The 15,000-nt window shown below is 39.2% G+C and overlaps 1 protein-coding gene across 1 annotated transcript in view; it reads right to left on the reverse strand.

Annotated features, from left to right (window-relative positions):
- Positions 1-3,382: 3,382 nt before the first annotated feature.
- Positions 3,383-15,000, reverse strand: part of ptn (pleiotrophin) — a 27,061-nt gene continuing 15,443 nt past the window's right edge. Inside the window, exons 2-5 of the mRNA XM_043230760.1 lie at positions 11,587-11,675; positions 10,439-10,612; positions 8,789-8,947; positions 3,383-4,171 (exon numbers count right to left, since the gene is read on the reverse strand). Of these exons, the coding sequence (XP_043086695.1) occupies positions 4,116-4,171; positions 8,789-8,947; positions 10,439-10,612; positions 11,587-11,674 (477 nt within the window). The 5' untranslated portion in view covers position 11,675 and the 3' untranslated portion in view covers positions 3,383-4,115. The remainder of the gene's footprint in view (positions 4,172-8,788; positions 8,948-10,438; positions 10,613-11,586; positions 11,676-15,000) is intronic.

Consider the following 15,000-nt stretch of genomic DNA (forward strand, 5'->3'; position numbering starts at 1 on the left):
ACCCATTAAATACATTTATGAATATATTTATTTATGTTTAATTAATATTTTAGTCTAAAATGCATGTTTATATGTTTTTGCATATGTATAAGAAAGTTTATAATTGTATTAATATGCTTTAATATACATGGCTTTATTATAGAAGAATGTCAAATGAAGTATATATTTGTATGTAATATGTATGATAAGTATGTAATATAGTATATATGTACAAAAAAATGCAACCTTATTAAATTAATTATTAACGTGTGTCATACCACAGTTTTTAGTTGAAAGTTAATCAGAAAGTGAACAAACTAATTCAAAGCTAAACTGCACCCATCAAAGACTTTTTCAAAAAAAGAGAGATTTTGTTGAATCATGGTGCACTAAACATGATTGTCATGAACAACACGTCATATTTGCTATCCATAAACGGACTGTATATCAGGGCTGAAAGATTCATCTTCTCCAGGTTAAAATCTCTATTAAAATCAGTTTTTCAGAAAGAAGTCAGGTGTCTCAAGCTAAAACCTCACCAGTGCAAAGAAAAAGGCTATAGCTTACATCAAAAATGAATATACTTACATTCTCACATTAGGGTGTCTGAAATCCACTTTTGAATTGAATCATTTTAGGACTCTTCCTGCTAAGCAAGGAAGTTCTCCCTCTGATTGTAGAGAGAGCCAATCACAGGCTAGAGTTTTGGAGTGACGCCTGGTGTGACCAATCAGACCTAACGACATCCAGTCACCATCATCATCCTCCTAATGACAGCACAACTAAACTAAAGGGCTTAAATGTGTTTTATAATCTGTTGTATTATAAAATCTCTCTTCTAGTGTTCAGTGTGCCCGTCCTCCGTTTATTCATTCATAGAAACCGATTTCTTTTTTATTTTGTTGAAAATAGCTTTTAAGTGTTTGTGTGAATGTCATTGTCTGTTGTTAGTCTTATGAGAGAAAAGCACAAATTTGTATGCGTGCGTGCGTGTGTGTGTGTGTGTGTGTGTGTGTGTGTGTGCAGGCTCGTGACCCAGAGGTCAAGGCAGGAATGTAAAGCGCTTGCTCTCTAACACTCATCAAAGAGCGCTGTGTGTTTTATAAAGCGCCCCTGAAGCACCTCGAGACCCTTCGGTGTGTTTCTGTGTAACTATATCGTGTGTTTGGTTTATGAATGCAGCCTGTGTGTGTGTGTGTGTGTGTGTGTGTGTGTGTGTGTGTGTGTGATGATGGCGGTCACACGCTGACCGACTGGGACAAGCAGACTGAAGCGCAGACTTTATCAGCTCACAGATGCTTTTCTATAAGGGTTTTTCAATCCACATGTAAATGATTCTATACAGAAGACGTCCAGTATTTGATTTCCGGCGGATCCAGCGCAGAAGAACCAAGCCATACGTGGATATCATCGGACAGACGACAAGGAGAGCGAGGACTTTCTGGAAGTTGTTGGTGGCCATAGCAACCGAAGCAGACGTCTGCACCCTCGCAAACTTCAAAGCTGTTGTTTTTTCGTTTTTTGGTTTATTAATGGCGAGTTTGAAAGGAAGAGATCTAAGAAATGTAAGGCTGTGGATATATTTCACACAAGTACACAAACACGTCTCATTCAGCTTATTGTGGCGATAAAAAAAACCCCGGTCCTCAAGTTTCCTTCAGATGTTTGTGTAATTGGGCACACTTTTCATATATAGATGCCGTGACCTTGTGTTTGAGAGACAGGGATGTACACCAATCAGAAATATTATTCAGGTGGCTGTGATAAACACGTCCACCATGACAGTAGTTGATCTGGAAAAGACAACTCTGACATATTTTACAAAGCAAATATACACACACACACACACACACACACACACACACAAAGTTAGCATGTCAGAAGTCACGAATAGAGCATTTATTCCGTTTTCTCAAAGAACGCGTTCAAAACTTTATTCAGAGACGTCATTCATGGAACTTTTTTTTGGAAATGTTTGTTTCGATGTTCGTCTTACGGTTTTGAAATGTTACTTTAATGTTAACTGAATGAAACACTCCTGAAACATCTTAGAAACGCAACAAAACTGAATGTTTTGAAGGGCCAGAGAAAGTTACCCCTAACTGGGAACGTTAGCAAAACGCTGATAGAACATGTTTTTGTCAGCTGCGGAAAAAACATCAAAAATAGGTCTACATAACACACATGAAATATTACTAAGATTTTAAGGTTCGGTTTCTATTTTATTTTATTTTTTATTGAATCCCTGTGACGCAACACTCCAGTCTTTTATTTATCAAAGACGCTGTAAATCGCTCAAAAGTGACAGCAAAGCCATCTAGAACGTTATAAAAGTTTTCTGATCCAAACGTTATATTCACCCAAGAATCTCGTGGTTTCCACTACAGCCGTTTTCAGCATGGATCATAATCAGAAGTTTATTAGTGTGATTCCTGAAGATCCCGTGACACTGAAGACTGGAGCTTCACAGGAATAAAAGAAGCACCTTTCTATGTGTGAGCCGCGAGCAGAACAGCAGCATGGGCCAAAATAGTTCTTTGTATCATTAGAAGATATTTTGTAAACTTCCTACCACAAATATGAATAAAAATAATCATTCAAACATTGCTAAACTACATTAGGACAACTTTAAGTTGATTTCCTCCATGTTTAGATTGGTTTGCAGCCTCACATTCAGGTTTTTAAATACATGCATGATTTTCAACTATTATCCTGTCCTAACAAAACATACGATGGAAGGATTATTTACACGTACTCAGCTTTTTTTTTCAATGGCATTGTACCCTTAGGACCGGTTTTGTGCTCCAAGGTCACACACAGTCCCACATTTCACGATTGTACCGTACTTGTGTGGAGTACGTTTCTGGTCTTTATCCAGAGCACAACGGAGAGAGTCTCTCAACACAACATCACGTCTAAAAAAGGTAGCACTCGGAGACAGCAGCCAAAGACGTCCGTCTGACACAGAGTGTGTGTGTGTGTGTGTGTGTGTGTGTGAGACAGACGGACGCTGAACCCTCCTGAAGCACAGAGACCTACCAAAAATGCTGATATCTGGAGCTGTGTGTAGAACGAGGCTGTAAATACTTCTCTTCATCGCCGGCGTGCTTCTCATGCTTCTGTGAGTCGTGGCTTGCCTCCATCAGTAGACTTGTGCTTGGTTTTCAGCTTAACGTTTGTATCATACTATATAGTCTATACGTGTAGCACAGATGACGTGTAAATACATGTGTTTATTAATGAATATGAATGTTATCAATCTCTATTAGGGCGGCGTGTTGATCAGAGTTGCTGTATCGTGTGATATACTTTTGAAGAAGAGTTCTAGCAAATAAAGGTGTTCAGATGAATCCCTCGTTCTGATCTTTTCAGGGAACGAGACAAACACAACACGTATAATCAGTTAGTTTAACTCTAGTTTAACTTTATTTCATTCTCCAGCAGAGAAGTAGAATTTTATACAATTTGAAATGAATTAGAACCGTGTACAACTTTTAACCGATGCTTTATTTATTTCCCGTATTATCCATAAATACGCTCTAGGCATAGAATATTTCAGAAACATCTTTTGAACATTTGTTGTGTTTAGTAGATCCCATTTTAATTCCACATTACTTTTAAGGAGTATTACTTTTCTGTTCATCAATTACAATCCAAATTTGAATTCCCATCGTGTTTGATGAGGACATTTCATGAAATACAATGATGCATGATTTTATTCACCTGTGACGTCCAAGCGGCCAGCAAACACGGCTGAAGTTCAAGAAACGTTAACAGAACGTTCTTTCAGAGTTTTCTGGAATGTTTTCATGATCAAACGTAACAATCCCCTCGCATCCGCATAACCGTCTTAAAACTGGATGTTTGGGATGTTTAGAGTTAATTCAGAAATAACCTTTTCACAACCTAACGGGAACGTTAGAAAAGCGTTCTCAGAACATGTCTGTGTGAACGGGGCGGTCTGATACAGCGTTAGAGGATTCAGCGGGAGATATTAGTAATTCGTTTGTTTCTTTCATCATTCATGTATTATTCTGTGAGCCGTAATTTAAAGCTACAAACAATCTAAAAATATTCTACTGTAAATAGTATGCGGCCTCATCCACGTCTGCCTGAGGAGCAGAAGAGAGCGGCTTCTAGTCCGTCGGGTTCCGCTCCTTCTTCTTTCCTTCCCGTTTTGGTTTCTGAGAATCTGTGGGGAGATGAACAATACATCAGTCTCTCTCTCACACACACACACACACACACACACACACACAGACACACACACACACACACACACACACACACACACACACGAATCGAATGAAAATACATCTAGCTCCAATTTCCACCATAAATCAAAAGTACATATTGTAGTATTGTACATATATATTGTATATAAAAGTATATATATATATATATATATATATATATATATAGTATTTTTTTGTGCATGTGACATTTTAATGACAACTAAAGACATTTAACCTTGTATTGTCATTTTATATATATATATATATATATATATATATATATATATATATATATATATATATATATATATATATATAAAAAAATTCTAATTCTAATGTATTTATTTATTACATTATTGTATTAATTTATTTTATTATTCATTGAATTATAATGTATTAATTTATATTACAGTATTTTTTATTTTAAAACATTACTTTTAAATGCTATTGGGATCTACAAACTATTTTCTATAATTCCATTAGTGTACGAAAAAAAATCCAAAGCGTTAAATAAATTGTACATCTGTTGGAAAAAAAGCTGTATTCTTTTAACGGGACTTTTTTTCACTCGGAGGACAATGTGACATCCAGATAATCACGCTGAATGATCCTATTGTCAAATGAGGATATTTATAAAGGTTCCTCTGAGATATGAAATGAACCCTGGCGTGGTTTAATTAAGGTTCTCCTGAGCTGAGCGAGCGCTGGTGGACGTCACCTGTGGATCAGAGCTTCTCAAGTGTAAAAGTTCTGCTTGTCATCAACACCTGCCGCCTGCAGTCGTGTCTGGACTCGCCGAACACACAAAAAAATCTTCATTAAACTGACTGATGATGATTACGCGTCCAATAACGCCACCCAAGCGTTCATAGCATTAGCATCTCATTAGCATAAAGATTAAACCCATTCAAATCAAACACAAACACAAGCAGAAGACCAGAATCACCAGAACAAGACAACTGGAGGAAGCACCTTCTTCTAGACGCTCAGATGTTTCTCCAGAGATCAGATTCACAAAAGGTTTACAAATGTTTTCCAAAATGTATTTTGATCCAAATGGTATCAGACGATTGATCAACAGGTAAATAATAACAACAAAGTGTAAATACAGTACGAAAGTGAGAAATATTATTTGACTTTAAGTGTAAAGTGTCATTTATCAACACTTATTGATTATGTCTATATAAATACACGCATGCGCATGTATGTATATATATATATATATATATATATATATATATATATATATATATGTGTATAAATATGTAACATTTATATTTAATATATATTTATAAATTATATACATGTAAATAATTTCAAAATATATACTGTGTGTATCTATATAAAGGATAAAACATTTAAAATAAGGTTTCTAATGAAATCATACACAATTGAGCATTTTAATAAAGCTTTAATAAAGCTCTCTCTCACACACACACACACACACACACACACACACACACAGATAGACTTCTCTGGTTTTTATACCGAGCAAATTATAATTTCTATCCCATAACACTAAACCTAATCCTTACAGAAGACCTGTTTGGATTCTTACACATTCAGATAAACATCATTTATCATTTTTAATCATTTCTTTCCTGTGTGAGGAAAGCAATGTCAGGTTTTACTATCCTTGTGGGGACATTTGGTCACACACACACACACACACACGCCCCAGCATCTGCGTCTCATGAGCTGGACGGAGCGCAGCGGTTCAGCCTGTTATTAGAGAAGCAGTCTTTAATATGAACCAAATCATGTGACCTGACAGAAGCCCAGCCAATCAGAGGCTCCGAAAAATCCTCATCACTTCACCATGAACATCAGCCTGAGTGATGTGACGTCTCGTCCCGTCCTTTCTGGCCTGCTGTACCACGAGACACACTGACAGGTGAGATGGTGTGTGTGTGTGTGTGTGTGTGTGTGTGTGTGTGTTTACCTCCGCTCATCCATCTGTGACAGTGGCACCCGCTCCCAAACCCCCACAATCCTCTCTGCTGCTGCTCTTATCACCTCAAACAGACCCCGGCGAATACGCCCCTCTCACCCTGTGTGTGTGTGTGTGTGTGTGTGTGTGTGTGTGTGACTCCAGTTCATCTGTAGGGAATTTCTAGGGAGTTTCTAATCACTTCTGTCCTCTGTTTGTTGGCACACTGAAAAGGGCACAAATACACATTACCTGCAGATACAGCATCACACACACACACACACACACACACACACACACACACACACACACACCTGCAGTCCCAGAAGAACGTCTGATTTCCTCAGATGTTGCTTTCATAGTTTTCCTTTTTACAATCCCAGTCAAAGGTCTGGTAAAAATGTAGATATTGTAATCTCTTGGGCGCAGCAAGGCTCAAAAATACAGTCAAAATGTAAGATATTATTACAGTTCACAATCAGAAATCATTCCAATGTGACGATTTGCAGCTCGAGAAACATTTCTGATTATCATCGATGCCGAGCGGTCCTTTGTTTTTGTGTAGTTTGGAGTACGACTTGAATATGAAAATGAAATGAATGCTTTCATTTAGCAAGCATGCATGAAGCTGATTGAAAGTGACACGTATAGCGTTGTAAGATCTATTTCAGATAAATACTATTCACCTGTGAATCCTGAAAACACTAAATGCTTCACAAAACACCGATATTAATCAGAAGTGTTTTTTGAGCAGCAGATGATGAAAATGCACAGCAATAAATGACGTTCTGCCATACTTTCACACAGAAAACAGCCATTTCAAACAGTAATAATATTTTCAGTTTCAAGCTCTTTACTGTATTTCTGATGCAATAAAAGCGACTTCTTTAATTTAAAAAAAAAACGTAGCCGTAACGATGTTTCTCGATGCTATTTTTTAAGAAATGTTAGAGCTGATAATGTTTCTTCATCTCTGGTGTTTGATGATGGATCGGGCTCTTTAAGCTCTTTCAGGGAGGCAGCAGCTCTTGAGCTCAAGTCCAAATCCTGATAAATGAGAGGAGAACACGAGACCCGTCACATCCATTACAGACAAATCCATCTCCCCTGCGCCTCCTCATCCTCAGACGTTCACAACAGCACTTCAACACCGCTTACTAACATTCAGTGTCATCTTTAACTGTCCATTTCATCCAAACACAATCACATCTCAGCTTCATTCGTCTCTTCCTGGTTAGTTCGATAAAAGCACGTGCCGCTGTGTGTTTGTGTGTTTTGTTCTGCAGTGGAAAACTCTTGGTAGATTAAGACGAATTTCTTTCGGTTGCTTCTGAATTTGCATTTATTCGTTTAGCAGACGCTGTCATCCAAAGCCATTTGACCGTATTACAGAACAAGGGAGGAAACAGCATTAGAACAGCAGTCCTATAGAGCCGGCAGTCTGTGGCCTTTAACACAGATACACTGTCAAACATCACATTTATTAAACTTTAATAGAGTCTTTAGAGTCTTCTTGCGCGCGAGACGGAGAGAAAGACCGCACTGATCAATATTTCAGCGCAACCTTACGATCTCGCTGCATAGAAAAGATGAGAACAGTCTGGAGTACGCCGTAATGTCAAGCATTAGCATGATATAGATTATGTGTAATAAATATAGATCATTTGGATTTTGTATTCTTTTTACGGCAAGACTTTACAGGAAAAAAAACAGCTATTTTTCATGCACTGGTTCATTTTTGGGCTACTTTGCTTTGTCGTGTTTTAAAAACATCCAAAATACACCCAAAGCATATCTTAAAATGAGTGTTTCACTTACTGATTGATTCCTATCTACTGAGGGCTTTGTTCATATAGCATTCATTATACACCTTTATGCAACATTTTATTTTATTTTCCCTGGTTTGTTGGCATTATTTTTGGATTTATGGAGTGATAAAAAGAGAAACCCCATCTATAAAAACCTTTAATATGTCAACAAAATGTTCAGTCCGGCTTCATCTAATGCCTTCATTTTGGTTCTGGAAATGTATGCAAATCAATTAAATGATGCCTTTAATGCATATTTAAACACAAGATCGCAGTGAATCGATTGTCTTAATATAGTGCGTTTAATCAGCTCCAGAAGAATGGTAAATACACTTTTCACTGCTTTCAGGTGTGCTGTTCTGCTTTAGTGTTAAAACTTGCATTTCAATTATAATCCACATCTTTAAAGGCTTTTTCTCCATTTGCATCAAACGTCCCATCTACATTCGGCTTTATAGACCACTTGCTTGGTTTATATTAGACTTTGTTCCTATAAACATGTTATTTTCTGATTCATGCAGTGATAAAAAAAATCTACAATCACTAAGGAAAATGAAACAAAACCTTTCCGTTCTGGAAATGCATGCAAATGAGTGCATATTTAATTAGATAATGCCTTGTTTGCATATTTCAACATAACAATAGAGGAAACTTGTAACTCGGAACAATTGTCATAATGCACTGTGATTAATCAGCTAGGGAAGCGTGGCAATTATCATTCTTACCCTATTCACCTGCGGTGTCTTGTTTTTAAACCTCTCATCAAATCAGTTTGTATCCATTCGAGTTCAGCACATCGCACGCTCAACCGTATCTTCCCGTGTGTGTTCTAGTACCTTGTATCTTGGTCTTGGGTTTTCCGCAGGGTTTGGTGGCGCTGACGGAGTTCGGGCAGCTAGCGTCCATCAGCGCTCTCTTTAGCACACCGGTGCGCGTCTTCATCCCCGTGGTGGAGTCACACTCACCCCACGCTTCAAAGTCGTACTTACACTCGCCTGCGTGAGACAAAAAGTCAACATATTAGACTTCCTGGTATTACTGTGAACCATTCATCAGTGCATGTCATCCTGAAAGAATTCATGGTTAATCTCGAATCAATTTTAAGCCAACTCCAATCCCTTTCTATGGAAGTCACTGCATAAAAATAATAAAAAAGGTGACTTTTTGAAGTCAAAATTGCGAAATATAAAGCCACAATTAAAAAAAGTCAGAATTGTGACTTTATATCTTGGAAGTCCAACTTTATAACTCTTATTTGTGACTGTGTTTCTCAGAAATGCAAGTATATATTACACAATTGGCCACTTTATATCTTTATAACTTGAGTTTAAATCTCACAATTCCAAAAAAAAGTCTGAATTGTGAGATAAAAAGTTGCAATAATTTTTTTTTATTCAGTGGCTTCCATACTTTTCAACCATCTGTCATGCGGAGAAACTTTTCACCATGCAATACGATTAAAAGCGCATTTTTTTCTTGTTGAATATCCTGTTTCGCTCAGAAACACATCGGATTATGGGAGTAAAACGAGTTGAGGGCTACACGGGGGAAAAGAAAACCCAACTCAGGCTACATTAAATACAGGTTGGCTTACAGTTTGTCTGTTTGTTTGCGAGGTGAATTATTGGCTGCCGAGAGCATGAGACCATCGAAATGCAATTTTACACGATAAACAATTTAGGCAGTGTGTTGGGTTGGCACTTGACGGCTAATGTATAATCGGGATTCTGAAGCAAAACCAATTGCGAAGCCCTGATCTATGCTCCGGTTCCTGTATCTCTCGTCTCATTTCATCTTTCATTCTTTCTGTCCACGCGTTGGAGCGATTTCTCTCGGTCTCCGCCGGAATGGATGGGGGGTTAAACTGCTTCAATCAAGCACAAAATTGTCTCTAATGACATATTTAAAGGCAGAGAGAACGTAATTACATGCAGCAGCCCTCCAGCTGATCGTCCGCTGTCCTGAACCGAGACCCTCCAAAATGAGGCCGGTGTGAAATAGAGCCCTTATAACTCAAGAGCAGAAATTCTGCACCAGACGTCAGCGTTTCGGCGCTAAACTGCACTGACACAGCTGCTGAACTACACAGAAATACACAGAGGATTCATCACTCAACGTTTAGCGTGATCATGTTTTATTAAGTCTGTGATTTCTGATGTTCTTTCAGAGCGAGACGGTCTTGCACATTCCCAGAGAGAGACTTCTCAGAGAAAACACCCTACAGTTTCGCTGTTTGTTGATAGTTTATGTGCATACCTACAAATCCCGAGGGAAGGTGGCATATGCTCTCACTCACTCACTCACACACACACTCACACACACACACACACACACGGTGGTATATCCTGCCAGCTTGTTTCTGGCTCTCGCAGCAGTCGTGTCATTTCTGAGGACAGCATTCTGTGAGAATCTCCATCTTGTTACTCCACAGCCCTGGCTTATTTACCCCGAGCCCGGTGTGTGTGTGTGTGTGTGTGGCTTCTCACCTCCAAACTGCTTTTTCCAGTTGCAGGGGATTTTGCAGCGCTGGGTTTTGATGGTCTGTTTGCAGTCGGTGCCGGTGCGAGTGCCCTCTCTGGTGCCCAGGCCGCAGTCACCCTCGTTAGCCACACACACGCTCCACTGCCACTCGCCACAGTCCGATTTACGCTCCTTCTTACCTGTCAGAGTCAGAGCACACACACTTTCATGCTGCACCGTATGTATGAAAGACAGAGAGAGTGTGTGGGTTGACGGAGGTGATACAGAGCAGTGTGTGTGTGTGGAAATGTACAGCACCGTGGGATAATATAGAGGAGCATTGGGAAATATAAAGTGCTGAGAGCAGTATGGGGCGTTACAGAGCAGTGTGGGTGATGGCATTGTAATATAGAACGGTGTGGGTAACAGAGCAGCACGGGGTAATACAGATACACAGCATTATGAATTAATACAGAGGGGTGATACAGAGCAGCATGGGGTGATATAGAGAGTGTCATGGGTAATATAGAGCATCATCGCTGGTATAGAGCACTCATCGGCTTTATGAGTGAAAGAGAGCCGTAGGGGGTAATATTGAGAGTGTCATGGGTAATATAGAGCATCATCGCTGGTATAGAGCAGCATGGATAATATATAGAGTGCAATAGAGCCGTATGGGGTAATATTGAGATGCATGGGGTATTTTAGAGCACCACGGGTCAAACTGAGCAGCATGGAGTAATATAGAGCAGTGAGGGTGACAAGTAGCCTGGAAAACTTAAAAATACAGACCGGTGTGGTGATACAGAACAGTACGAGGTAGTATATTGTGGCACGGTTAATAAAGATCAGACCGGGATAATATAAAGTGTCGTGGTGATAATAAAAATGTAAATCAGTTTGGGGTTATATTGAACGGTGTAGAGAGTAACAGAGGAACACGTGGCAATGCAGAGCGGTGAGGATAGAAAAGATACAGCAGTGTGGGAAATTATAGATTATATCATATGTAGGGATCGTATATTGTAGAGGAGCGTGGGGAGGTTTAGATCAATGTGAGGTCATAGAGTCATGTGTGGTGATGTTGTACGGGATCATCCAGAGGTCATATAGTGTAATGTATAGTACAATATGAGATAATAAGAGGGAGACGGAAAAGAAAATGTTCTGTTACCTTGTTTCTCTGTTTTTCCACCATCTGCCAGCGTCACTGTGACAGTCAGGAGGGCCAGTAGAGCCACACACACCCACTGCTGCTGCATGCTGGGAAAAAAATACACGCACATTAAGCCACCGGCTCATAATACAAGAAAACAAACAAATATGAGCCTGTAAAATGCTTCATCAACATACATGCAGAGACTATCTTTCTCCCTCCTTTTTCCCTGTCATTCTCTCTCTGTCTCTCAGGAGGAAAAGTAAAGGTGGATTGAATAATTAGAAAGCAATTTTATCCCAAACGCTCGGCTGCACTTCAGTTACAGTAGCAGTGCAGCCCATCGGCGACATCACCTCCATTTCAATTACTTATGAGCCTCCCTCTCTCACTCTCTCTCCTTTTCTCTTCCTATTTCTGGTTGGCTGGTTTCCTGCTGTGCCCATAAGCACCGGCTCGCTGGACTTTTTTCCTGGTTCTGCCTCATGTTAAAGACGCTCAGCCATTTTCTCTCATCGGGCGGATCTCACGAAATCTGTAAATTGCACGTCCAGGTCAAATTGAAATAAAATGAAGCCTATATATATAAAAAAGATGTATTTTTTCAAGACGGCTAGGCACATTTTCTCCTATTTTCCATAATCCAACATCATTGCTGTGACGAGGAGAAGAAGTGTGAAAAGAGAACATGCTTATATATATATATACGATATGCTGGTGTTTGTTATACTGCTTTTTATTCATGCCGATTTTAATTAGAACAGTATTGCAGTACAGCAATGAGAGTCACCGCTGAGAATTATGGGAATCGTAAAAGAACACTCAGATGCATCACAGTGACAAGAATGTGCTGAACAGTCATGAAAACAAGGTCTGGATTCCTAAAAATGCTGAGAGACTGGTCCCATCATGTCTGTCTGTATCTATCAGTGCTAATCACGCCGGACGTCTCTCTGCTGGGTCGGAGTGAGCGCACACCTGAGCTGTTCCACTTCAGTCAGCCCGTGAAATCGCCAGCGCCACATAATAACCGTGATTTCAGTCAGATGGGCAAAAACCTGCCAATCAAAGACTCATGAGTCGTGACGTACAAAGCGCTTTCGGATCGTTAAAACATAATCTGCCCTCCAAACCCTGATTAGCAACACTGCTAGTGAATGTGTGATAGGGGATGAGAGAGAGGATTAGCCTGGAGGGATGTGACAGGAGCACTGAGATTCGAGGACCAGATTCAATACCTCGATGTCAGATGAACCCGTTTCAGCAACAAGATGCAGAGCTGTAATTTGCATCTTAACTTAACAGGGAATCAATTTAGCAGAAATGCTTTTTATTTTTTATAATACTTTTCTTCAATTAGCCTGGGTTGCATATGTGAAAATAAAAAGTTTTTGGTATGAAAATCATACAGTTATATAAAATAAGATATACCAAACACACACACATACAAATACACTGTATATACATTTTATATTATTGCTGTGATTGCTAAGGTGTTCTATGTATAATTTATTCATAATTAATTAATTATAATTACTATAAAATATAAAGAAATTCTTAAAAGCATAATAATAATTTATTATATATTTAGCAATATATATTTTAATTCAATAATTAAATTTCTATTTTAATTAAATATTTTAGGTCAACAATATTAATAATATAATAATAATTATTATAATGATTACATGACTCGTCTCCTCAGCATAAACCGAAGTGAGTGTTTGCGCGCCGCCATCTTAATTCAGTCTTCCAGTTTTAATTCCAGAATTAATTTGAGCTCATGTATTGACTCGATGTGATTTTTCCCCAGTCTTACTTAGACAGATATCATGAATATCTAGACGTTTAACCTCCACGGACCCGAGAGAAAGTCCACTAGTGTCACAAGACAAATCACTTGTGCTTTTTTACAAACCCCTACAGAATGAAGACCTGAGGGAGGTCAGCCGTGTGTGTGTGTGTGTGTGTGTGTGTGTGTGTGTGTGCACTGAGGTAAAGCTGTTATCCAGCTCTAACACTCCATTAGCTCATTGATCAGTGTAAAAGCAGCGGAGAGAGAGTGACAACGTGATCCATCAGAGTGAAACACACACACACACACACACACACACACACACACACACAGAAAAAAGCTCGTCATTCGCAATTGACAGATTTCTATAAGCCCGGAGCATTGGCTCTTAAAGGGACGGTACACCCAGACAGCTAAACACTGTTATCATCTACTCACCTTCATGTCACACGAAACCCGTGTGATTTTCTTTTGAGGAACATAAAAGTTTTTTTTTTTTTTTACAAAATGAAAGTGAACGGTCAGCCAAACAGCTCTGGTCCTCACACAAAACTGTCACACACGGCGTCCAAATCTCCCAGACGCTCTTCTGAAACCTCATGTTTTCACATGTGCTGTGACTGACAGGGTTTTATCCGCGCTCAGTCCGGCTTTGAGAGGAAAAGCTTCGCGCTTGATCCAGCTACTCTGACTCAGACCCAAACCCGGTTTTGATGAGTTCTTTCGGTGATCAGGGGGCGGAGCCTAACACAACCTGTTAGAATGCCGAAAACGAGAAGATGATCTGCAGAAACCAGATAAAAGACGAAATGTGATCTTTAGAGGAAGGAAACGGAGAAAACTGTGATCGGTCACTATACCGCTGTAATAAACCTGCCCCTAGCGTTATTTAGACACACCTCCAATGATCCTAGAACGTTCTGGAAAGGTTTTCTCACACTTATGAGCAAGCATTCTTCAGGTAACATTAATAGTTAGTTCAGGTAACATTAATAGACATTATCTTAAGTGGCTGGGGTATATTTGTAGCAATAGACAAAAATACATTGCATGGGTCAAAATGATTGATTTCTCTTTTATGCCAAAAAACACTGTGATGTTAAGAAAACGGCCCATGAAGAATATTTTGAGAACTTCCTACCGCAAATATATATAAACCTAATTAGTAACATGAATCGCTAAGGACTTCATTTGGACGACTTTAAAGGAAATGTTTTGCTCCCTCAGATTCAGATTTTCAAATAGGTGTGTCTCGACCAAATATCGTCAATGGAAAGCGTGTTTATTCACGACGGTGTGTTTTGTGCTCCAGGGTCACACATCGTTCGGTGAATGTTTAGTCTGCATCGACACGCCTCCAAGCATTTAAAGTTAATGTTCTCGTGATGTTCATAGAACCGAATGTCTCTTTAATGCTCATCTAACCGAAAAAAAAAAAAACCCTTCAGAAATAATGTTTTTATAACTTAATGGGAATGCCAGCAAAACGTTTTTTTTTTTTTGTTATCTGGGTCTGAGCTCAAAGAGAAAACAGTTTCCCGCCGGTAATTACGACACAGCGGTATTCATATGCACTCGTCTCATAAAAAAATCATTGCGACATGACTCGAAGGCAGCGTGTGCCAGAACGGGGAGGA

The sequence above is a fragment of the Puntigrus tetrazona genome, unplaced genomic scaffold (assembly GCF_018831695.1).
Source record: "Puntigrus tetrazona isolate hp1 unplaced genomic scaffold, ASM1883169v1 S000000223, whole genome shotgun sequence".
In the NCBI taxonomy this organism is placed as follows: domain Eukaryota; kingdom Metazoa; phylum Chordata; class Actinopteri; order Cypriniformes; family Cyprinidae; genus Puntigrus; species Puntigrus tetrazona.